Source organism: Malaclemys terrapin, chromosome 8 (assembly GCF_027887155.1).
Source record: "Malaclemys terrapin pileata isolate rMalTer1 chromosome 8, rMalTer1.hap1, whole genome shotgun sequence".
NCBI classification, from domain to species: domain Eukaryota; kingdom Metazoa; phylum Chordata; order Testudines; family Emydidae; genus Malaclemys; species Malaclemys terrapin.
In genome coordinates, this window is record NC_071512.1 from 48,425,189 (window position 1) to 48,450,496 (window position 25,308).

General features: G+C 47.9%; 1 protein-coding gene across 1 annotated transcript in view; it reads left to right on the forward strand.

Moving 5' to 3' along the window:
- The window catches only part of LMX1A (LIM homeobox transcription factor 1 alpha), a 135,623-nt gene that overhangs the window by 100,260 nt on the left and 10,055 nt on the right, over positions 1-25,308 (forward strand). The window contains exon 4 of the mRNA XM_054038202.1: positions 2,191-2,423. Within this exon, the coding sequence (XP_053894177.1) occupies positions 2,191-2,423 (233 nt within the window). The remainder of the gene's footprint in view (positions 1-2,190; positions 2,424-25,308) is intronic.

Sequence of the window (25,308 nt, forward strand, 5' to 3'; positions counted from 1 at the left end):
AGCACAACTTGTCCAAGGTCACCCAGCAGGTCAGTAGCAGGGTCAGGTCTTCTGAGTTCCGGTCCATTGTGCTATCCACTAGGCAAAAATAAATATGGAGTACGTTTCATGCTACATGACAGGATCGCGGTCATTAAAGATGGGTAAAACAACCTGTTGTAGCCTCAAATGCATCATCCTACAAGGCAAAACACAGGATATGCAGCTTTAGCTCCTTTGAAGTCAATTTACAGGCTGTGCTGCATTGAAACGTCTATGTCCAAATCAGGAGGACAATACAGTCCGCAATATATTACACGTTCTGAATTCAAAGACAAAATTTTAGCCATAATTATTATTAGAGATAAATGAAATTTTTCAAAATAAAAAGTTTAGTCAAAAATGGTCTTTTTTATCAGTTGACAATTTTTGTGACACATTTTCACGTTGATTCAATTTTTTTTTCTTTATTTGATGAAACTGGAATTAAAAATTTTAGGCCCTGAACCTGCAAACACTTCTGCAGGTGCTTAACTTTCCTAGCAGATGAGACCACATTGGAATTAATAAACCTGCTCAGGGAGCAAAGCTGAGCACACGAGGAAATAGTTGAAGAATCGGGGCCCAGGTCTGTGGTTTTTCTTTTCTTTTTTCCTTTTGCTGCTCTGTAACTTTGGCAAAAGTGTTCAATTTTTTGTAAGTGTCAGAACTGCAAAAGTAAAAATGACATGAAAAAAAGTGGGGAAAAAGAGAAATATTGATGACATTTTAGTCCATTCAGTAGAAAAAAAAATTAAAAAGGGAGAGATAGGATATAAAAAAAACCCAATTCTGAAACACATTTTTTTGACAAAAAATTGAATATTTTCCAAAACAATGAAAAATAATTCAGTTTTTAAACTTCCCAAACGAAAATGGCTTTTAAACTGTTGTTTGCAGTGTTGTAGCCATGTTAGTCCCATGATATGAGAGAGACAAAATGGGAGAGAGAGATCTTTTATTGGACCAACTTATATAGGTGGAATAGACAATCTTTTGAGCTACACAGAGCTCTGCATTCCTTGTGGGTAGACATAGGACGCCTTTTGGACCTAATACAAAGCAAAGATGCTTATGATGTGGTCGGGAGTTGCCTTTACCTTTAACTCATAGGATAAAAAAGTATGTTTCCATTTAGCTTTTATCAATTAAATAAACAAAACCCTCATGCCTTAAAATTTGGGAAATACGTAGTTAAGGAAATTTCAGATAATTTCATTTCAGTATCTAGAAATATTTTTCAGCACTTCTAGCTTTTATTTTGTGTATCTTAGTACTTGCTTTACTAATTAATGAACCACAGTCCACTACCGACCTTAACTCTGACTTTATTCTTATTAATATCTTGAGTATAAATAAACTAAACACTTCTATTACTTCTGATAATTAGTAAAACGGACTTTGCTACACTCTATTACCCACAGAGATTAGAAATGTATTGCAGTTTAATTATGGTATGTACTTTTTTTCCCAAACACTTTAGGTAATTGAAAGTTGTGAATTACTTAATTTACATAATTCTTGACTCCACTATTTTCTTATTTGTCAGAAGTAAGCACCGTAAAATGGAGCGATGGGCCCGTGGATACTACAGGTTCCATCATGCCATGCTCCATCTTGAACTGATGGTGTTATGTTCATGGCACACCCGCAGAAAAGTTAGATTAGAAACATCAGATAATCTTGCTGGAAGATTGCAGTGTAACATTACTTTATTTCTCAGTGGTCAGAGCGATAACACACGAGAATCCCAAACCAGAGAAAGACAAAGCAGGCTGCTCCCTAAAACAGGGAGACAACTCACCCCACCATGTTCTAGGCTGGCTCCTTTCAGCCTGACTCTGCCTCTCTGAGCCCTGGATCTCATGCTTCACCAAAGAGTCATCTAGGCTGCAAGCAGGACCAGGAAACCCCCCAACTCTTAAAGTGATAGCTTGCAATTCCAACACAGTCCTCAATAGACCACAGAGGGAAGGTGGAGCATTGGACATTGGGATTTGCAGTGCAGGCTCAACAAGCCACTGCTCCATATTAAAGACGAGGACAGGTCTGTTTAATACAGATTTGGCGTGTCCCTCCCATCAGGGGCAGGGTGGTAACCAGCAGAAGGGGTCACGGTGCCCCCAAGTTGGCAGCTCCGCTGGAACGTGTTCCTTCTCTCTCTCCTGCCAGGCTATTCGCTGTGAAGTGCGGCGGCTGCTTTGAAGGCATCGCACCCAGCGAGTTCGTCATGAGGGCCCAGAAGAGCGTCTACCACCTGAGCTGCTTCTGTTGCTGCGTCTGTGAGAGGCGGCTGCAGAAGGGCGATGAGTTCGTGCTGAAGGAAGGCCAGTTGTTGTGTAAGAGCGACTATGAGAAGGAGCGGGAGCTGCTCAGCCTGGTGAGCCCGGCTTTGTCGGATTCCGGTAAGGGGGAACCCGGAGCAGAGAGTAGTTTGTGGCCTGTGCTGTGGGGAGTGAGTCCAGGCCCCCGCAGAAACATGCCTGACTATTGTTATTGATTTGTATGACCCTAGCACGTAGGAGCCCCAGTTATGGCCCAGAACAAAAAGACGGCCCCGGCCCCCGAGAGCTTATGAGAGATGGACCCCAGCTGGGACATATAAATCCAAACTGAGAACCACTCTAAGCTGTAGGGGTGGGTATGTAACCCACAATAACAGTGTGGCTGCTTTTCCCACTCGAGTCATGTAATGAGACTCCTCCTTGGCTCCTGTGTGATGACTGAACCCATATCTCTGCCTCTAAAAGCTCCAGCTTCTATGTCTTGCGTCCAATAACATTAGCTTGTAGGGAGGAGCAAGCTTTTAAATCTCTAGGTGTGGTCTACCCACTAGAGGGAGACAGAGATTACCATGGGAGCCCCAGTCGTGGGCCAGGATCTCGTTGCGCTAGGTGCTGTACAAACACCAAATCAAACAACAATCCCTGCCCCGAAGGGCTTACAAACTAAGCATAAGCCAAGAGACAACCAATGGAGATGGACAGAGGTGGGAGCACCAGGAAGTGAGATTGCTCCGGTCCGTATGATTGGCTGTGGGCTCTGCACACCCACAGCTGAACCGTTATTAAGATTTCTTTAGGCCTCATGGCAGAGAGGAGTTTTAATGAGGGATCCAAAGGAGAATAATGTGTTAGTTTTGTGGCTGTTCGCAGGGCACTTCTCCAAGCACAAGGAAGAGCAGGGAAGAAAATACCAAGGTGCGGGTTTGAAAATATAAGTGGGTGATGGAGGCTGGAAGTGGGTGATGGAGGCTGGCATCAAGAGCCAGTCGGAGGTGGGAGTCGACCTTTCACTACTGGATGAGATGGAGGGTGAAGAAAGCCCATGGAAGGTCTCGAAAGTGCCGACAAGTAGCTTATGTTTGATACAATCAAGATCTGGGGCTGGATTGTCACTTCCCAATCTGCCTGAGGCAGAGATGGCATGTAGCTGCACTGCCCCAGGAACAGACCTGGGAAGGAATTGTGCATCTGGTTTCCCTCTTGCTCCAGGGAGGAAGTGCTCTGCTGCAGATATATACTCCAGCCAGTGTGTCAGAGGGGTGGATAGTGGTTCAACTGTGGGTCTGCCCATTCCCTGCCCCTATCTACCTACTCCTCCACCAGCAAGGTGGAGGAAGAGTTGCTCCTTGGAGACTCTTGCAGTAATCCATGATGCAGCCTGACTCCTCTCTGCACTATCGTGAAAGCACTCCTTCCCTTGATGGACTGTTCATTGTGTGATAGACCCAGACCAGTTGGGAACAGCAGAGTAGCAGAAGGGAGATATACTGGCCACTGGATAAGTAGTTTTCTGTTCCCTGAGTGACCAGAGCAGGGGCTGCTCCAGGCTAATAGACCACCTGACTCCAATTAACCTGCTAAGAGTCAGGTGAGGCAGTTAAGCACCTGACTCCAATTAAAGCCCCTCTGATGCTATAAAAGGGCTCACTCCAGTCAAGCCAGGGAGCCAGAGGAGAGGAAGTGTGTGAGAGGAACTGGGAGCAAGAGGTGTGCAAGAAGCTGAGAGTGAGTAGGCGTACTGCTGGAGGACTGAGAAGTACAAGCGTTATCAGACATCAGAAGGAAGGTCTGGTGGTGAGGACAAAGAAGGTGTTGGGAGGAGGCCATGGGGAAGTAGCCCAGAGAGTTGTAGGTGTTGTGCAACTGTACCAGGAGGCACTCTAAACAGCTGCAGTCCACAGGGCCCTGGGCTGGAACCTGGAGTAGAGGGCAGGCCCGGGTTCCCCCGATACCTCCCAACTCCTGATCAAACACAGGAGGAATTGACCTGGACTATAGCTTCTACCAGAGGGGAAAGTCTCTGGACTGTTTCCTGACCCACAGGGTGAATCTGTGAAGTGGGCAAATCCGCCAATAAGCGCAGGACCCACCAAGATAGAGGAGGAACTTTGTCACAATTGATAGGTTTTTACACCATCCCACCAGCTCTGACTATATTTTACAAAGGTTATGCAGAATTATGGACACGCAGAAGGTTTGCAGGACTTGGAATGTTGAAATGATGGAGAGATGCCTTCCCCATGTAGTGACAATAATACTTAGCAGCTTACCTTGGTAGATCTCTTTACAAAAGTGAGTTAAGTTATTATAATGAGTATGTATTATTGTGCAGACATGGTGGGGGAGGTAATAGCTTGTTACTGAACCAACTTCTGTTGGTGAAAGAGAAGCTTTCAAGCTTACAAAAAGCTTAAGAACTTCAACTGATTCCGGGCCTTATTATGCTGAGTGCTGTACAAATACATAGTGCAAATGTCCATAGAGCTGTGCAACAAACTGATCTTTGGTTCAGTGGCGGATCTGAAAAATAAATTTTAAAAAATCAGTTTCGGGTTGATCTGAAATTAAAATGTTTTGAACTTTTCAGTGAAAAAAAAGTTAAAAAAAAAAATTCATTTCAGATCTAACTGTTTCAGTCAACCTAAACCAAAATGTTTTGTTTAGTTTCTGAGGGTTTTAACCTTTTTTCTTAAATAAAATGGAAGTAAAGTCAAAGTGAAAAGTCATTTTGAATAGAAAAATCAAAATATTTTGTCTTGAAAATGTTGAAACAAAACATTTTGACTCTTTTGGAGTTCTTTTCTTTGTTTCGACCAAAGCAATTTGTTTTCCATGAATGAAAGTACAACATATTGGGTCAGACCAATGGTCTATCTAGCTAGGGTGACCAGACGTCCCGATTTTATCGGGACTGTCCCAATATTTGTTCGTTTGTCCCATGTTCCGACCAACGTTTGGTCAGGACACTGGACAAACAAGCAATTTTTGCCCTCCGCTCTGGCTCGCGCCCCGTCCCTCGCCCCAACTCCACCCCCTTCTTCCCCCATTGGATCCCTCCCCAAATCCCCGCCTCATTCCGAAGCACGCCACATTCCTCCTCCCTCCCAGGCAAGCGCTGGAGGGAGGAGGTCCGGGGACGGCGGGGTGAGTCTGGCCTGGCCCTGGCTCGAGCGCAGGCAGGAGGGCGGGGGGATACCTGCAGAGGGGCAGCCCCGGGTCCGGCCTGGGGAACCGGCTCCCTTCGCGCCCATGAGTGGGAGTGGGGGGGCAGCAGCTGCCCGCGTGGGGACTCCGGTTCCTCGGGGCGTCACCTCCGCCACATGCGCCCCAGCCCCAGAGGGGTGTAGTTGGCGCTGGTGCCAGGCACATGCCTCTGCCTGACACGCGGTGAGGGAGGAGCAGCTGGAAGGGCCGGTCGGGTGGCGGCTTCGCCACGGTGCTGGGGATAACTAGAATTTGTGAGTTTGTCTGCCTCCGGGGGGCAGGGCGGGGGGAGCAGTGCATGCCCGGCTGGGTGTTCAACCCTAGGTGAGGAGATCCCGTCCCGCGATGCTTGGGCGAGTCCCGGCCTGGGGGCCGCGGCAAGGTCCCGCTTCTCCAGCAGGGTGTAGCCCAGTGGCACGAAGGTAGCTACAGCTCCGCACTCCCGGGCCCGCGGGGAGCTGGAGCCTGCCAGGGAAGGGGCTGCCACACGCTGGCGCCCACTCCCCCTGTCCATGCCCATCTCCACGGCATTGGGGTGTCAGTCCTCGGGCTCCGGGCGGTTGTTGCATCCCGGGACCTGGGGGCCGCTGTTTACATCTGTGTGTTGCCGGCGCCAGCCTAGGCGCTTCCAGCTTGTTCGTGCTTTTTTTTTTTTTCTCCCCACTGGCTTTTTTATTTTTTGGCTCCGCCCCCTTCCCTCCTCCCCCCCCGCGTCCCGATATTTAGCCTCTGTGATCTGGTCACCCTATATCTAGCCCAGTATCCTGTCTTCCAAAAGTGGCCAATGCCAGATGCTTCAGAGGGAATGAACAGAACAGGGCAATTAACGAGAGATCCACCCCTGTCATCCAGTCCCAGTTTCTGCAAGTCAGAGGATTAGGACACCCAGAGCATGGGGTTGCATTCCTGATCATCTTGGCTAATAACCATTGATGGCTGTATCCTCCAGGAACTTACCTAATTTTCGTTTAACCTAGTTATAGTTTTGGCCTTCACAGCATCCCCTGGCAATGAGTTCCACAGGCTGACTGTGTGTTCTCTTAGACTTTAGGTGAGAAGGGACCATCATGATCATCTAGTCTGACCTCTTGCCCATTGCAGGCCACAGAACCTCACTCACACCAGTATTGTTGTGTTAAGAAGTTCTTTCTTATGTTTGTTTTAAACCTGCTGCCTATTAATTTCATTGGGTGACCCCGGTTCTTGTTACTTGAAGGAGTAAATAACACTTCCTTATTCATTTCTACACACCATTCATGATTTTATAGAGCTCTATCATATCCCCCCTTAGTTGTCTCTTTTCCAAGCTGAAAAGTCCCAGTCTTTTTAATCTCTCCTCAGACGGAAGCTGTTCCATACCCTTAATCATTTTTGTTGTCCTTCTCTGTATCTTTTTCAGTTCTAATGGGGTGACCAGAACTGCACACAGTAGTCAAGGTGTGGACATACCATGGCTTTATATAGTGGCAGAATGATATTTTCTGTTTTATAATCTACCTCTTTCCCAATGGTTCTTAATATTCTGTTAATTTTTTGACTGCTGCTGCACATTGAGCAGATACTATTTTTAGAGAACTACTCACAGTGACTCCAAAATCTGTCTTGAGTGATAACAGTGAATTTAGATCCCATCATTTTGTATGTATAGCTGGGATTATGTTTTCCAATGTGCATTACTTTGCATTTATCAACATTGATTTTCATCTGCCATTTTGTTGCCCAGTCATCCAGTGTTGAGAGATCCCTTTGTAACTCTGCACAGTCAGCTTTGGATGTAACTATCTGGAGTAATTTTGTATCATCTGCAAATTTTGCCACCTCATTGTTTCCCCCTTTTTCCAGATCATTTAGGAATATGTTGAACAGTACTGGTCCAGTACAGATCCCTGGGGGACACCACTATTTACCTATCACCATTCTGAAAACGGACCATTTATTCCTACCCTTTTGTTTCCTCTCTTTTAACCACTGATTCATGATTTCCTCTTATCCCATAACTGCTTATTTTGCATAAGTGTTTTTAGTGAGGGACCTTGTGAAAGGTTTTCTGAAAGTCCAAGTACACTATATGTACTGGATATCCCTTGTCTGCATATTTGTTTGACCCCCCTCAAAAAATTCTAATAGATTGGTGAGGCATGATTTCCCTTTACAAAAGCCACGTTGACTCTTTCCCAACAAATCCTGTTTATTTACGTGTCTTGTGTTCTGTTCTTTACTATCCTTTCAACCAGTTTACCTGGTACTGAAATTAGGCTGACTGGCCTGTATTTGCTAGGATCACTTCTGAGGCCTTTTTTAAAAATTGGTGTCACCTTAGCTATCTGCCAGTCATCTGGCACAGTGTCTGATTTAAATGATAGGTTACATACCACAGTTAGTAGTTCTGCATGAATTTGTGAAATATTTTGCTCAAACTGACTATATATTTAGTTTGGGGAGGATGGAGTTCTGTTTGAAAAATTTTGCCCAGGTCCAAAGCCAGTCTCTGCCATAAAGAGCTTCCAATCTAAAAGTAAGTTTTAATATTAGGCAGCGTGACCTAGTGGATAGAGCACTGGATTGGGAGATCTGGGTTCTAGTCCCAGCTCTGCCACTGGTGTGCGGTGTCACTTTGGGTGAGTCACTTCCCCTTTCTGTGCCTCAGTTTCCCCATCTGTAAAATGGGGTCTAAGGATAGTAACCTCCTTTGTAAAGTGCTTTGAGATCTGGGGATTAGAAAAGCTAGGTATTTTTATCATTATTTCCATTTTTACAGAGGGGAAACTGTGGCACAGAGATATGACATACCTTGCTCAAGGCCATTTGGTGACTCAGGGGCAGAACTGGGACTAGACTCCAAGCCTTCCAAATTCTCTGCCTATTCCCTAGCCTCTGAACCACGGTAAATAGCCTGACTCCAAAACTGAGTCTGACATACCCCGGATTTGGTGACTTTGCGGGCATACGGCCAAAGGACTGTTTGATAGGATGTTTGGAAAGGGCTGAGGGTGTGATTCCCCAAATGACGAAGGGCTGGGAAGGAGTTTTGGTAGGTGCGTGGCTGGCTGAGTTCCCGTTGAAATGGTGACTTTAATGCTGCTGGAATTTGATTGTGCTATTAATGATGTGTTAGAGTGCCAGAGCCTTGGATCGGCCGCTTTCATTATTTTACACATAAATGTTTAACATTTCCTTTAAAAAAAAAAAAAACCCAAACCCTAAATAAGAACAGTCCCGCAGCAAAAGCTAGAAAAAGAAAATGAACTTTAAAGAGAAATATTTCAGTTAGATGGGGTGCAGTCCCTAAAGACGCCGTCTAAGAGCAGGGGCAGACAGACACATGCCATTTGCCTGTGTCTTGCAATTGCATCTGATTTTCCAAAATACTGTTGGCTTCCTTTTTGAAACATGTTGTCAGACGATAAGGTGCTAAACACCTGGAGGCCGGTGCCCTGTGAAAGGAACAGCCGGCAGTCATTTGTAGCAAGTCTTTGTCACTGTAATAACAGCTAGCTCTTCTGTAGCAGATCTCAAGGGGCTTTGCAAAAGGGGTCAGCATCATTTCACAAGCGGGGAAACTGAGGCACAGAGCAGCGACGTGACTGGTCCGAGGTTACCCAGCAGGCCAGTCGCAGAGCTGGAAATAAAACACAGCTCTGCTAAATCCTAGTCTAGTGCTCTGTTCACTAGGTCGCACTGCCTCCCCTAATAGTTGTCATTATCCTCTGGGAATGTCCCTTTCCAGTACAGGTGTGATGAAGATGGACTGGGACCTTTCTCTGCACTTGTAATGGAGGTGGAAAATCATTGCAGCTGTTGTAGTGAGTGTTGGGTGCCTTGCTGATTTCACTGTTGGGGGAGTTGTATGTTTTGGATGCAGCAGTTATGGTGAGTGAGTATCCATAGAATGAGTGAGATCCCTTATAGCCAATGGATCTCCTGGAGAGAGAAGCTGATATTCTACAGATTTGGATGGCCCCTATTGGAGGGCTTCCATGCCCTGTGATATTGAGTCAATTAGCGTCACGAATGATGAACGCCAACAGCTGAGGGTGCAGTTGCAAGTATTGTTGCTAGAAAGTCAAGTAGATGATTGTCCAATATTGGAATGTATGAATTGGGAACATGGTGCTGTGAGAGTGCTGAATCAGACCTTGGAAAGTCAACTGGCAAAAAATCCCTCTCGCCTCCACTTTTAACTTACTGGAGATAAATATCTATATTTATCAAGGAACAAGAGAGCCAATTCAGATAAAATAAGAACCAACAGGAAGCCTCACCCCAAAAGTGAACCAGATCTGATTTGTGAGGGGTTGTTGTTTTTTGAGGTTTAAAAAAGTTTGGCTAACTTTTTCCCAGGTATTCCCAACAACCTCGGCTGTGCTTACAATACATCTAGCCCAACCAAAAGGAGTGGCAGAAACCTCAGGGAAAAAAGTCTCTTTCTATGACAACTCCAGCCAGATTCTGGAGACCCAGGAGATCTGGAGGGTTGGGACAAACTTCAGAACAGGATCCAAATCCTTGAGTGGCGGTCCGCCATTGCTGCTTGTGACGTGACTGCTTTGTAGCTCAGTCCAGGATGTTCATCTCTTTGCTCCTCCCATCCGATGGGTTCAGTAGCGGGATCTCACTGAATGTGGTGGTGTGCGTGTGACACGGTGACTTTGATTTGTGATGCCGTCTGGCAACCCAACATCTCAATGCGCCTCTTTCGAGGTGGAGTGAAAGGGAAATGGGTGATACGCTGCCCTCTTCTGGAGAGGGATGGCTTTGCACTCACTGTGGCTGAGCAGCTGTGTGAACCAATGGACTGCTGCCGTGCCCTGTGGAAAGGAGACCGAGCTGTAAGTCCCAAAGCAGAGCAGTGCTCCAGGAAGGTGGAGTAATACCGTATCATGTGAGAAGAGGACGAGGCTGTGGTTCAGGCAGAACCACAGTATAAGCAGTGCTCCAGTGCAGCCTTTCATGAAAGAGTGACCCATGCAGTCTGGCCAGCCACCTCTGTGCTCCTTTAACCTCTTCCCATGGCTTCTCAGTCCCCTAACTCTTCTCAGGCTGCTGGCCTGATTTCCAGAAGGGCTGAGCAGCCATAAATCCCAGTCAAGGCAATGGGAGCTACAAGCGTGAAACCAGGGAGTGCCCCTCCCCCCCCCCCCCCCCCCCCCCGCGAGGTTGTGACTCTCCTTCGCATGGTTTCCTGTCTCTCGAACTCACTGCGGGTGGAGTGAGACCCTGAGGCCTGTCACCACAGCAGCTTTCCCCCAGTGCCAGGTGAACCCCATCGAGATCTCCAATGGAGCTTGGTCCCTGACTTTCCCTGTGCTGGAAGGAGCTGTGAAATTAAGAGCTGTGTGTGTCCAGCCGGTGGCTGCCTTCCCAAAGGCCCTCCAGAAATGTAAGAGGCTGGGAGGGAGGGACACAAACTGAAGGCCATTTTGTGAGAAAATGCAGATGAAAAGCAAGGCTGTGGAAGCCATATGTTCTCTTTAATCTCCCAAACCCTTGCTTCAATTACTGCCTCCCCTGAGCTCCAGCGGCCAAGCCTAAGTAAACAAGCCCTTCTGAAAGAAGACCCTAGTTTCCAATTAAAAGTGTACTAACATTTCTCCTCTCCCTAATTCCTTCTAACCAAAGAATTTTTTCATCTCTGCGCACGAAATCGAGTAGCCCTAGATTGCTTCCCCACACCACCCGGCTCCCTTCCCCATTGAGTTGTGGGGTCACCCAGAGGTCACCACAGACAATATAAATGGCCCCCAGCCCTTTCCCATGTGATGTCAGAAGGAGCCTTAAAGATTAATTAATTCCTACCTCGTTCACGGAAGGCTTTAAAGGCAGAGTTAATTAAAAGTATTACCACACTAAATCCAACTCAACTTTTTTTTCCCACTCAGATGGATTCTTGGAGCAGGTGTTTGGGGAGTTTGGTCCCCCTTTTCATCACTTGCAGAGTAGAGCGCAGAGATCTGTTTGTTTTCAGTGGGGTATTTTTTTAATGTCTTGAAAGCTGTAGCGGCTCCATTATCATCCACTGAGCTGCACTTGTCAGACACTAACAGCAAAATGTCCTGCTGCACTCTAAAATCATGTGGTTAGAAATAGTAGCCAGATGCTAGCTGGGAAATAGCATCAGGGCAGTAGAACACCTACAGGCATCGTCATAAGATGCTCTCAAGCACCCAGCTTTCTTTGAGAGAGAGAGAGAGAGAGAGAGAGAGTTTTATTGCCATCACCTCTGTGGTGGGATATAAATGAAGACAACAGGGTCACTTGTCCCGAGCAGAAAAAGCTCAGGTTCCTTATTCTTAAGTCTCCAGCAATGGGCTGCAGCCACCAAGTTCAGATCTGGGGGGTTCTTTTAGGCCGTATATAATTCTTGATAAATTACACATAGTGTTAGACAAACATGAATAGGTTCTGAATAGAAATGGGCCTGACCCCTTTAGCTTTGGGAAAGTTCAGATCCAGCAGCAGTTTCTTTTGCAGAAGCTGACATAACGCTTAGTGGAATGTAGCTGTTTATATAGGCATTGCTTTACCGGCTACTGAAATGCAGCCATCTCTGGTGTGGAACACTCCTCCCAGGTGTCTAACGGCACAGTATTGCTGCACAGTGGTTTAGGATGGGCATAAGAATGCCATGTGCAGTTGGAACTGCAGGCGGAAGAATGTAATTACCCACGCTGGAATGTAAGCAGGACATTGGCATTAATGCAGCATTACACATACACAAAGTGGCAAGGAACCAAGAAGTGGCTAGCAGTTACATATTGCATCTGAAACCCAGTGAGCAAACCCCCTTCCTTCGTTTCCCAGTAGCCTGCAAGGAGAATGGGTTTCTTTCTTGGAGAGGGAGGGAGAGAAAACCCCTGCAGCAGCAGCCAGAGATTGGTGGGAATTAGTGTGACCGGTCTGCCCCCTGAACCTAAGCTGCCTGTGGGGTGGGAAAGGAAAGCAGCTGCATGCTGCTAATAAAGCATGTTGTTCCATGTTGGCGGTGCCTATTAGCCACACCAGGTGTGTGTGCTCAAGGAAGAGTGGTGCTGGAAGCATGCAAAACGGCAGGGATGCCATAGGGAACCAGTTAAGTACAGTGGTTAGGCAGCTGCGCTGTGATGGCTGCTTACCACACCAAGCTCCTCCCATCTGCCTGTCCTATCCCCCTGCTGGCTCTTGCACATAGGCACTGTCTTTTTGTCATGTGTAGAGCCTGGATCCTGGACTCAGGCCTCTAGGCACAGCTATAATAATAACAGCAATGATGAAGATGATGATGATATGGCAGCCGCAAAATCTCTCAATCAGTACTGTGCCACTCCTCTCCTGTTGACCAGGGCCAGCTCTAGGCACCAGCAAACCAAGCATGTGCTTGGGGCGGCACATTTTCAAGGGCGGCATTTTGGCCATTTTTTTTTTTTTTTTGCTTCCCGTGGCAAAAGCCTAGAGCCGGCCCTAGCAGCAGCAGCGTGTCGTGCGTGGGGGGTGCCCTGGGGCCACTGCGGTTCGTGCCGCGGGGCAGCAGCGACGTGCCTTGTGGCTGGGCCGGGCAGGCTACAAGCGGGGGACACTCGGGCTAGGGGCCACCCCGCGGGGCACACGGAGCGGCCTGCAGGTGCCGCAGGGCGGCTGCCCCCCAGCGGTGCAGCCGGGGCTGGGCGAAGCGGCCCGAGCCACCCAGGGACTGCGGCAGGGCAGCCAGAAGCAGCAGCAGGGCCATAGAGGGCGGGGTGCTGCCATGCGGGGCCCATGTCCCGCTCTCCGGGACTCTGCTCCCTCTGGGGCTACCCTGCCCCGGCTCCTCAGCCCCCTGCTGGGGCGGTCCCCCAGCTCTGCCCTCCCGGGTCCCGGCCAGTCCTGGAGGCAGGAGCCCTGGCTGGAGAGACCCTGGGCTGAGGCGCGGCCCAGGAGCCCCTCTGCTTATCCCGACCCTGCCAGCGCCAGACCGGCTAGAGGCGAGGGGGGAGCGGGCGGAGTCAGCACTGGTCGGGGGGAGCCCAGGGCTGGGGCAGCAGGGGGTGCGGGTGGGGGGGGGAAGAGAGAGCCCAGGGCTGGGGTGGCAGGGGGTGCGGGTGGGGGGGGGGAAGAGAGAGCTCAGCGCTGGGGCGGCAGTGGTTTGGGGGGGGTGAGAGCCCAGGGCCGGGGTGGGGGGCAGCCCAAAATTTTTTTGCTTGGGGTGGCAAAAAAACTAGAGCCGGCCCTGCTGCTGACTAATGCAATCCTTGGATGAATAAACAAGGCGATATCGAGTAGGAGCCAGGAGGTTTGTTAACTTCCTTTGTAATGCACTTGGAGACCACTGATGAAAAGTGCTGTGTAAGAGTGAGGGATTAGTTAGTTATTTGGCACTGGTTCACTTGCTGCTGGATACGGTGCTCACACTTCAAGAAGGATGCTGATAAATTGGAGAGGGCTCAGAGAAGAGCCACGAGAATGATGGAAGGATTAGAAAACCTCTCTTAGGGTATGTCTACACTACGAAATTAGGTCGAATTTATAGAAGCCGGTTTTATAGAAATCGGTTGTATACAGCCGATTGTGTGTACCCACATAAAATGCTCTAAGTGCTCTAGTCAGCGGACCGCGTCCACAGTACCAAGGCTAGCGTCGACTTCCGGAGCATTGCACTATGGGTAGCTATCCCACAGTTCTCACAGTCTCCGCCGCCGATTGGAATTCTGGGTTGAGATCCCAATGCCTGAATGGTGCAAAACAGTGTCGCGGGGGGTTCTGGGTACATGTCGTCAGGCTCCTCCCCCTCCATCAGAGCACCGGCAGACAATAGATTCGCGCCTTTTTACCTGGGTTACCTGTGCAGACAACATACCACGGCAAGCATGGAGCCCGCTCAGATCAGCTCACCATCACCATATGTCATCTGGGTGCCGGCAGATGTGGTACTGCATTGCTATACAGCAGTAGCAGCTAACTGCCTTTTGGCGGTAGACAGTGCAGCAGGACTGGTAGCCATGGGGCTGGCAGCCGTAGGGCTGCATTGCACCAGCCCCTTGCCTTTTGGTAGAAGATGGTATATTATGACTGGTAACCATCGTCATCGTACTGCAGTGGCTGTCAATCATGGGCACCTGGGCAGACATGAAACTGTCTCGATGATGATGGCTATCAGTCGTAGTATGCTATTTTCTGCCAATCGCCCAGTATTGTCTGCTAAGCACCCAGAAGAGGCCGAGGGCGATCTGGGTGCTGGCAGATGTGGGGCTGGCAGACGTGGGGCTGCATTGCTACACAGCAGCAGCCCCTTGCCTTTTGGTAGAAGATGGCATATTACGATTGATATCCATCGTCGTCGTACTGCAGTGGCTATCAGTCATGCTGCACCGTCGGCTGCCAGCTTCAGATGTAAAAAATAGATTTGTTCTGTATTCATTTGCTTCCCCTCCCTCCGTGAAATCAACGGCCTGCTAAACCCAGGGTTTTCAGTTTAATCTTTGGGGGGACCATTCTGTGTGACAGTTGTTTGTGTTTCTCTGATGCACAGCCACCTTTCTTGATTTTAATTCCCTGTAGCTGTACGCCATGTCGTCACTCAGCCCTCCCTCCCTCCCTCCTTCCCCTGGTCCATCAGATACTAGTTTTGTGCATTTTTTCAGACCAGGCACCATAGCTAGCACTGGGATCATGGAGCCCGCTCAGATCACCGCGGCAATTATGAGCATTATGAACACCACGCGCATTGTCCTGGAGTATATGCAGAGCCAGGACATGCCAAAGCGAAACCTGGACCAGCCGAGGAGGCGATTGCAGCTGAAATGGGATTCCCAAACTGTGGTGGGGCCATAGACGGAACCCATATCCCTGTCTTGGCACCGGAGCACCAAGCCACCGAGTACATAAACCGCAAGGGGTACTTTTCAATGCTGCTGCAAGCCCTGGTGGATCACAAGGGACGTTTCACCAACATCAACGTGGGATGGCCGGCAAAGGTACATGATGCTCGCGTCTTCAGGCACTCTGCTCTGTTTCGAAAGCTGGAGGAAGGGACTTTCTTCCCGGACCAGAAAGTGACCATTGGGGATGTTGAAATGCCTATCGTGATCCTTGGGGACCCAGCCTACCCCTTAATGCCATGGCTCATGAAGCTGTACACAGGCAGCCTGGACAGTAGTCAGGACCTGTTCAACTATAGGCTGAGCAAGTGCCGAATGGTGGTGGAATGTGCATTTGGACATTTAAAAGCGCGCTGGCGTAGCTTACTGACTCGCTCAGACCTCAGCGAAAAGAAGATCCCCATTGTTATTGCTGCTTGCTGTGTGCTCCACAAGATCTGAGAGTAAGGGGGAGACAATTATGGCGGGGTGGGAGGTTGAGGCAAATTGCCCGGCTGCTGATTACACGCAGCCAGACACCAGGGCGGTTAGAGGAGCACAGCAGGGCGCGGTGCGCATCAGAGAAGCTTTGAAAACGAGTTTTATGACTGGCCAGGCTACCGTGTGAAACTTCAGTTTGTTTCTCCTTGATGAACCCTCCGCCCCCCCCCCCCCACCCGGTTCACTCTACTTCCCTGTAAACCAACCACCCCACCCTCCCCTCCCCAATTCGAGCACCGCTTGCAGAGGCAATAAAGTCATTGTTTTTTCACATTCATGCATTCTTTATTAATTCATCACACCACTAGGGGGATAATTGCCAAGGTAGCCCGGGATGGGTGGGGGAGGAGGGAAGGAAAAGGACACACTGCAGTTTAAAACTTTAAAACTTTAACACTTATTGAAGGCCAGCCTTCCGATGCTCGGGCAATCATCTGGGGTGGAGTGACTGGGTGGCCGGAGGCCCCCCTCACCGTGTTCTTGGGCGTCTGGGTGAGGAGGCTATGGAACTTGGGGAGGAGGGCTGTTGGTTACACAGGGGCTGTAGCGGCGGTCTCTGCTCCTGCTGCCTTTCCTGCAGCTCAACCATACGCTGGAGCATATCAGTTTGATGCTCCAGCAGACGGAGCATCGACTCTTGCCTTCTGTCTGCAAGCTGACGCCACCTATCATCTTCAGCCCGCAACTTGCTCTGTTCATCCCGCGATTCAGCCCGCCACCTCTCCTCTCGTTCATATTGTGCTTTTCTGATGTCTGACATTGAATGCCTCCACGCATTCTGCTGTGCTCTTTCAACGTGGGAGGAGTCTTTTGGCTTTTTTAACCTTCTTAACATGTGGGAATGGTTTCAAACAGCAGCGCCCTCATTTCCCATATCAAGGATGAATTGGGTTGGCCATTTAAAATGGGTTTGCAATGTAAAAGGAGGGGCTGCGGTTTCTGGGTTAACATGCAGCACAAACCCAACTAACCCCCCTCCCCCGCACACCCAATTCTCTGGGATGATCACTTCACCCCTCCCCCCACCACGTGGCTAACAGCGGGGAACATTTCTGTTCAGCAGAGCAGGAACGGGCACCTCTGAATGTCCCCTTAATAAAATCACCCCATTTCAACCAGGTGACCGTGAATGATATCACTCTCCTGAGGATAACAGAGAGCGATAAGGAGTGGATGTTGTCTGCATGCCACCAAACACCGGGACCATACGCTGCCATGCTTTGTTATGCAATGATTCCAGACTACATGCTACTGGCCTGGCGTGGTAAAGTGTCCTACCATGGCGGACAGGATAAGGCAGCCCTCCCCAGAAACCTTTTGCAAAGGCTTTGGGAGTACATGAAAGAGAGCTTTCTGGAGATGTCCCTGGAGGATTTCCGCTCCATCCCCATACACGTTAACAGACTTTTCCAGTAGCTGTACTGGCCGCGATTGCCAGGGCAAATTAATCATTAATCATTAAAGACGCTTGCTTTTAAACCATGTGTAATATTTACAAAGGTACACTCACCAGAGGTCCCCTGTGTGCCCTCAGGGTCTTGGGTGAGTTCGGGGGTTACTGGTTCCAGGTCCAGGGTGACAAACATATCCTGGCTGTTGGGGAAACTGGTTTCTCCGCTTTCTTGCTGCTGTGAGCTACCTACATTACCTCCATCCTCATCTTCCTCGTTCCCCGAACCCTCTTCCCTGTGTGTTTCTCCAGTGACGGTTGGGGTAGTGGTGGCTGTACCCCCAGAATGGCATGCAGCTCCGCGTAGAAGCGGCAAGTTTGCGGCTCTGCCCCAGACCTTCCGTTTGCTTCTCTGGCTTTGTGGTAGGCTTGCCGTAGCTCCTTAATTTTCACGCGGCACTGCTGTGCGTCCCTGTTATGGCCTCTGTCCTTCATGGCCTTGGAGACCTTTTCTAATACTTTGCCATTTCTTTTACTGCTACGGAGTTCAGCTAGCACTGATTCATCTCCCCATATGGCGAGCAGATCCCGTACCTCCCGTTCGGTCCATGCTGGAGCTCTTTTGCGATCCTGGGACTCCATCACGGTTACCTGTGCTGATGAGCTCTGCGTGGTCACCTGTGCTCTCCACGCTGGGCAAACAGGAAATGAAATTCAAACATTCGCAGGGCTTTTCCTGTCTACCTGGTCAGTGCATCTGAGTTGAGAGTGCTGTCCAGAGCGGTCACAATGAAGCACTGTGGGATACGTCCCGGAGGCCAATAACGTCGAATTCTGTCCACACTACCCCAATTCCGACCCGCAAAGGCCGATTTTATCGCTAATCCCCTCGTCGGAGGTGATGTAAAGAAACCGGTTTAAAGGGCCCTTTAAGTCGAAAGGGCTTCGTCGTGTGAACGTGTCCAGGCTTAATTCGATTTAACGCTGCTAAAGTTGACCTAAACTCGTAGTGTAGACCAGGCCTTAGGCTCAATCTATTTATCATAACAAAATAAAGGTTAAGGTGTGATTTGATCACAGTCTATCAGTATTTACACAAGGAACAGGGATTTGATAATGGGCTCTTCGGTCTAGCAGAGTAAGATATAATAAACTCCAATGGCTAGAAATCGAAGCCAGACAAATTGCAACTGGAAATAAGGTGAAATTTTTGACAGTGAGGGTCATTAACTCTTGGAACAACTTACCAAGAGCCGTGGTGGATTCGTCATTACTGGACATTTTAAAATCAGGATTGGCTGTTTTTTCCCTAAAAGATCTACTCTTGTTCAACCACAGCTATTGGACTGGAAGCAGGAATTAATTCAGGCAAGTCCTATGGCCCGTGTGATGATGCAGAAAGTCAGGCTACATGCTCACAGTGGTCCCTGCTGATCTTAAAATCTATGCTGTATCTCGCTGAAGCCTTAATGATCATTACCAGTTGTATTGTGGTAGCCCTTCGCAACCCCAGCCTCAGCGTGAAATGTGCTTTCAGCCCAACACCCAGCAGTAGAATAGAGCTTCTCCTCATTTCAACAAAGAGTCTGGTGGCACCTTAAAGACTAACAGATTTATTTGGGCATAAGCTTTCGTGAGTAAAAACCTCACTTCTTCGGCACCAGACTCTTTGTTGTTTTTGTAGATACAGACTAACACGGCTACCCCCTGATACTCCTCATTTCAGTTTCCCGTATCCATCCTTGGCTGTCCAGCGGCTGCTGCAGACATCAGGAGAGGAAGAGCTCAATACACAAACATTGGATTATTATTTATTTATTGCTATTCCAGGAGGACCTACTGATCCCAATGGAGGTCAGGGCCCGCACTGTACAGACATATAGCAAGAGCCAGTCCCTACCCCCAGAGAGCTGGTAGTCTAAATAACCACAACAGAAATAGAGTGGGAAAATGAACCATTAGCTCTACTTTGTGGACGAGGAACAGAAGGATCAAGTGACTTACCCAAGGTGACATATGGTGTCTGTGGCAGAGCTGGGACGTCAACTCAAATCTGCTGAATTGCAGTCTAATGCTCTAAACACAGAGCCATCCTTCCTCCCTTTGCCAGAAACAACTTTTGCCTATTTTGCGAATACACTTTTTGTAAGTCTGGCTGATGTTGAAGTTACGTTTTTCTAGCGCAGTCGACAGAGAGGTCATGAATGGGTGTGAGATCCTCACTGACTTTCTAGAATTTGTGATTCAAGTTATTGTCCACTGATAGAGAAATTCCTTGGTCCCACATGAATGTATCTTCTGTGGACTGCTGCTGCCTGGAGTAATTCCCAGTTTCCTAAACGGCATTAGTAAGGCATATGCAGTGTTGTTGTAGCCGTGTTGGTTCCAGGATATTAGAGAGACAAGGTGGGGGAGGTAATATCTTTTACTGGACCAGCTTCTGTTGGTGAGAGAGACAAGCTTCTTCAGGTCTTGGAATACTGCAAATACCAGGTGGAACAGATTGTTTAGCATAAGTAGTTACACACATTTCAAGAGACCATGCAAGGTGAAGTAAGTTTTGACTGTTTCGTATAATTAATTGAAAGAGGAACAGAAATATGTCTGCAAATCTGGGCATTTCAATGTGGCCCATTCTATTTCAGAACCCTGCTTAACCCCCTGATTCTTACTGTGGAAATGAGCCAGAGAGATCACAGCCAACTGCCTGCTTTAAATTACAGCCTGCAAGGTGTGGCGCGCAGCTGGAGTTTCCCCAGACCACACCCATGTCTGTCAAAGACCACATCCACCTTTTCTGGCTTCACTGCAGACTTCCTAGAACTGCTTTTCAGCTTGCATTGCACCGACGCGGAGTCAGTCTCAGCTCCCCATGAGCAGGGTCCCCACCTTGTGCGCACATGGAAACATAGAGGCTGGGAGACTCTTCCCAGATCCTCTAAGGTTGGCCTTAATTACTGCCATTTTGCTTATCCCTACAATGAAGCCCCTTCCAAGCCTGCCCACACTGTGCGTATCATGTTGTTAAAACAAGCCACTTAGCTTCATTATAGGTGTAATCACCATAAACACTTCCCCAATGGATCCTAGAGCAGCTTTGCTGGAAAGGTTATGATTGATTTACAGCACATTGGAGGGGAATTCGTACACAGTAAAATGGTCATTTTACAAGTGCTTTCATGGTGCTCCTCTGAGGATTAATAACCGAGGTTACCAATACAGTATTTAAGTCATAAATAAGGTCTTTTAATTATGCAGCACAATAAAGTGTTCATTGCATAGCATCTTCTGTGCAAGCTGTGTCCCAAAATGCCACACTGAGTTAAGCATCACAAAGCAGCGTGGGACACAAGCTAGAGAGAACAATTGTGGGGAGGCACTGAGGGGTGAAGAAATAAAAGCAGTTTGGGCTAATAACTGAGGAATTAAAAAATGAAAGGGATGTTTTGTTATAGAAGATTACAGTGGGGGGCATTAAAAATCACTAATTAATGGTTTCAGTTTTTAAAAAAACATGCCCACGTCATGGATTACTATTATTTTAATCAAGATAACTTCAGCCTTGGAATAAAAACGGTTTGAAACAATTTCATAGTGCTTAGTGATTTTCAAAAGCATTTCAAATCCCTACCTCTGTGGCTTCTGGTTCAACCATACGGAAGCAGAACAGGAACGCTGGTGGTTATCTTCCTGCTGCAGTCTCTGCTAACTTGCTGTGCAGACACCACTTAAACTGGTGGGAGAGCGCCGTGGATTTGTTCCCAAGTAAACGAGCAATAATAAAATCCAGGAGGTGTCAGTAAGTGGGTCACAGGAGACTACCGTTCTGTACCTCACTCTTCTACTGACCTACTTTGTGGCCCTGGGCAAGTCACAGCCCCTCTCTCTTTTCTTGCCCAACCTTTTTCTGCCTTGTCTCTCACTACGTGTCTATACAGCACCCAGCACAAAGGAGCCCAAGTCTCGGTTGGGGCCTCTTGGTACTACCATAAAATAAATAATCCTAAAATGACTTTTGGGCCTGCTCCTGCTATATGATGTGTGCGCACTACAGGATACCAGGTGCTCTCAACTCCCACTGAAGTATTGCAAGTCCAAAGACTCATAGATTCCAAGGCAGAAGGGACTTTTGTGATTATCTAGTCTGACCCCCTGTATAGCACAGGCCAGAGAACTCAACCCAAAATAATTCCTGGAACTGATCTGTTAGAAAAACATCCAATCTTGACTTTAAAATGATCAGTGATGGAGAATCCACCACAACCTTTGGTAAGTTGTTCCAGTGGTTAATTACTCTCTCTGCTAGATTGATGAGCCCATTATTAAATATTTGTTCCCCACGTAGGTACTTATAGACAGTCATGGAGACACCCATTAACCTTCACTTTATTAAGCAAAATAGATTGAATTCCTTGAGCATATGTCTACACTGCACTGTAAGCCCAGAGTTAGTGGGACTCAAGTCATCTGACCTAGGTTAGAGCATCTACACTGATTGTTAACCCTACATTAAGAATTTTCAAACCTGGGGCTCTGGCATCCACACTGCAGCATGCAGACCCGAATCAAACCAACCATACCGCAGACTCCCTACCGCTCTCTCGAAATGTGGCTGCTCTAGGCCTTTGACCATGCTGCACTACGGGAAAACTTTACAGTGCACCCAGCACCTTACAGGAAGTTTGAACAGCCCACCAACATTGCCAGCCGAGCAACATGGGGAAGGCTCCTTTTCAAGTTCTCTTGCTTGCACTTTCACTCCTGTGTCAGGAAATGGGCAGAGCTTCCATGAGGCATTGGTGGGCATTTCGGCTGTGTTTTCTGACCCACCAAAGGCATCTGACAGAGCTCAACATGGAGGAGGAGGAGATGTATCCAGGCATGGCAGACTCACACTCGCTCATGCTGCTCATGACAGTGTAGCCGCTGATGTCTCCTACGTAGGCTGGTGGGATCTCATCATCATGGGCACCTGCGATGACCAGCAGTGGGCCAGAACTTTTGCATGAAGAGAGCTACATTTCTGGAGCTTTGTGGGCAGCTTGCCCCGACTGTCTGGCGTAAAGAGACACACATGAGGGCACCCTTCCCAGTCCAGAAGTGGGTTGCTATAACCATCTGGAAGTTGGTTACACTAGACTGCTACAGGTCTGTTGCCAACCCAGTTTGGTGTTGGAAAGTCAATTTGCGGATACATCAGTGGTGGACATTTCTGAGGCAATCAGGTGTGTGGGTTACCCCAAGGCGGTGGGCATTAAAGATTTTCCTGAGGTAATTGCTGGCTTTCAGAGAATGGGGTTTCTATCTGCGCTGGAACCATTGGTGGGACTCATGCCCATAATTTGACCTCCACAATGGTACTATCCCACTGTTATGCCAGCCCTCGTGGACAACAGAGGGAGATTTAGTAATGCCAATATAGGCTGCACTGGGAAAGTTCATGAGACCAGGGTTCTTCGCTGATCGGAGGCCTACGTTCATGGACAGGCTGGGACACTATTCCCACCACATGACATTGTCATCAGTGGAGCTACTGTCCTACTGTTGTTCCGGGGGACCCTGCATTCCCCCTTTTGCCTTGGCTTATGAAACCATACCCTAATTGCAAAGGCCCTGGCAAAAGATGGTTTAATTATGCTCTCGGCAGGTGAAGAATGGTGGTTGAATGTGCTTTGGGCAGATTGAAAACCCATTGGAGGCAGCTACAGACCCATTTGGAGGCCAGTGTCATCAGTGCTGTCCCCCTCACTGTGGCTTGCTGTGCTCCTCCCAATCTTTGTGAAGCCAGAGGTGAGCCATTTCCCCCTGAAAGGACCTGTGCGGGCGAGGGGCCACTGAACCGATACACACAGCCAAAAAATGCAGCTACCACAGCTGGAGCTGGCTATGCCCAGGCAACAGAAGTCAGGGATGCTTTGTGCTCCCTTCCATGTTATGGGCGTGTACGGCCCAATGGAAGAGGGAGACTAGCACCTTTATGAATGTGCTTGTGGGCAGGAGGGGAGGGCATTAATTGATTTGGGGGGGCTCAGTGCTGCAGGGGTGCTGGTTACCATGCAACGTACTTGCGAATGACAAGACGACTTATGAAATGGGCGGGGACATGATTCACGGTGTGGATTCATATAAGGGAGTGATTGAAGTGTGGCTTGCTGAACGGAACCAGATAGAGGCTTAGGATCTGCTTACTAATTCCTAATTGTTCCTCATCATGTGTTCGCCTTTATTTCAAATTGGATTGTATCATGAGATGCAGGGACAGCAATAAACTTTCTTGATGACATAAAAAGCGTTAGTTGTAAACATGTATTAAAACCGTACAACATTCACCCATTTCCAGGCAGGCAACACCATAACACCAGTTACAACAAGATCTAAAAGAATAACAACAAATGAGCATGAAGTGCAAACTGTGAAACCATGTACAAGACAGAAACCCCCTATCATGCCATGTTCCCTGGCTTCCCCCCCCCCCATTTTCCTTTCTCTTCGTTCCCTCTTTTCGCACACTTAACACCGGGGAAAGGGGGTGGAGGCATCCCCAGGAGAAGGGGGTTCAAGACTAAGGCCTGCATGGGACTAAGTTGCTCATGGGACTGATTGCATGGGTCACCCAACCAGGAAGTTTTCCAAGCTGTTTCTGGACTGAGATATGTTGTAGGGGACTCAGGCCATGGTGTGGGAGAGGCAGCAGGAGCCAATGATCTGGCAGCCAGTATAGATATGAGCCGCTCAAACGGTTCTCTCTGCTGAGCAATGTCCGCCTCCCCTAGCCGCTGTTCCTGTTCCAAGAATTGGGAAGCAAGTGCCTGCTCCAGCGCTGAAACCCTGTCCTCACTCTGTGCAGCCAGCCGGAGTATTTCCTCTTGCCTCTTGCCATGGCTTTTCCCTAGCCGCAAGTCTTTGGAACTGGACCTGCTCATTGGCCCTGTCCGGAACTTCAACTGTGAGTTCATCACGGAAACACTTCCTCTTGGAACGGTCCATGGAGGTATGTTGGCCCAGGCTTCTGCTGCAGTGTGAGCAAGCTGTGAAGGTGCTGCAGCCGGTAGACGTTGAGGGGCTTGGAACAGGACAAGACCCAGTGGGTTATTGTCTCCAATAGTTCAGTGCAGGAGCACAGAAAAAATCCTTGTGGAATTTCAAGGACATAAAATATTACTTTTCCAAACTGAACCTCAGTATATTGTGAAAGGGATACTTCAGTCTGGAGTATCTCCCTGGACACAGCCTGCAGGGCAGTGAAATATGTGCAGAGACCAGGGTAAGTTAAACATTCCAAGCTTTCTTCTGGTCTTCGGGAACTTCCCGTGTTCCAAGACTTACTGAAAATTGACATGAACAATCCAGAGAGCTCTTCAGACAGCTCTTTTAAAACTCTTGGATGCGAATCTTTCAGACTTGCTGATTTTAAAATGTGGATTTGATAGTGGAGTAGATAGAGTTGGCACCTTGTAGGAAGCACGCAGGCCTGTATTTTGTATAGTGTCTTTCTTTTAAGCTGTATCCCAGAATTCTGTACTTGCTTAGAAAATTCCGTTATGGAATTGAATAATAGAGGGGGAGGGAGGGGGTGGATAATGAGGTTTTCAGTTCACTGAAAAAAAAGGTTTGGGGTTGAACTGGAAATGAAATTGTTAGAAATTTTTGGCAAACCATAAAGTTAAAAAGAAACAAAAAATCTTCATTTCAGTTAGAACAGAATGATTAGTCTCAAGAAAATAGAATCATTTTTGCTTGTTTCTAATAAAACAAAAGGAAATTTTGAAACAAAGAGTCATTTTGAACCAAAAAGCAAAACATTTAATTTAGGAAAAGTCAAAATGAAATGTTTTGATTTTTTCAGAATTTTTTTTTTTTTAGTATTTTCGACCCAAGCAATTCAGCAAAATGAGCCCAGTTTGGTGAAACTTTTTGATGTGGCTGAATCTGAATTTTTTTACCAAAAAAAAAGTTTTGATTGAAAAATCTCAGCCAGTTCTCCTGAATAATAAATGAATATTGACGTCTGTTGATGTGAAATTGACATTAACCCAAGAGGTAAATATTGACTAATATGACCTGCATGGGAAAGAAGGTTTTAGGCGGTCTTAGGCCATTT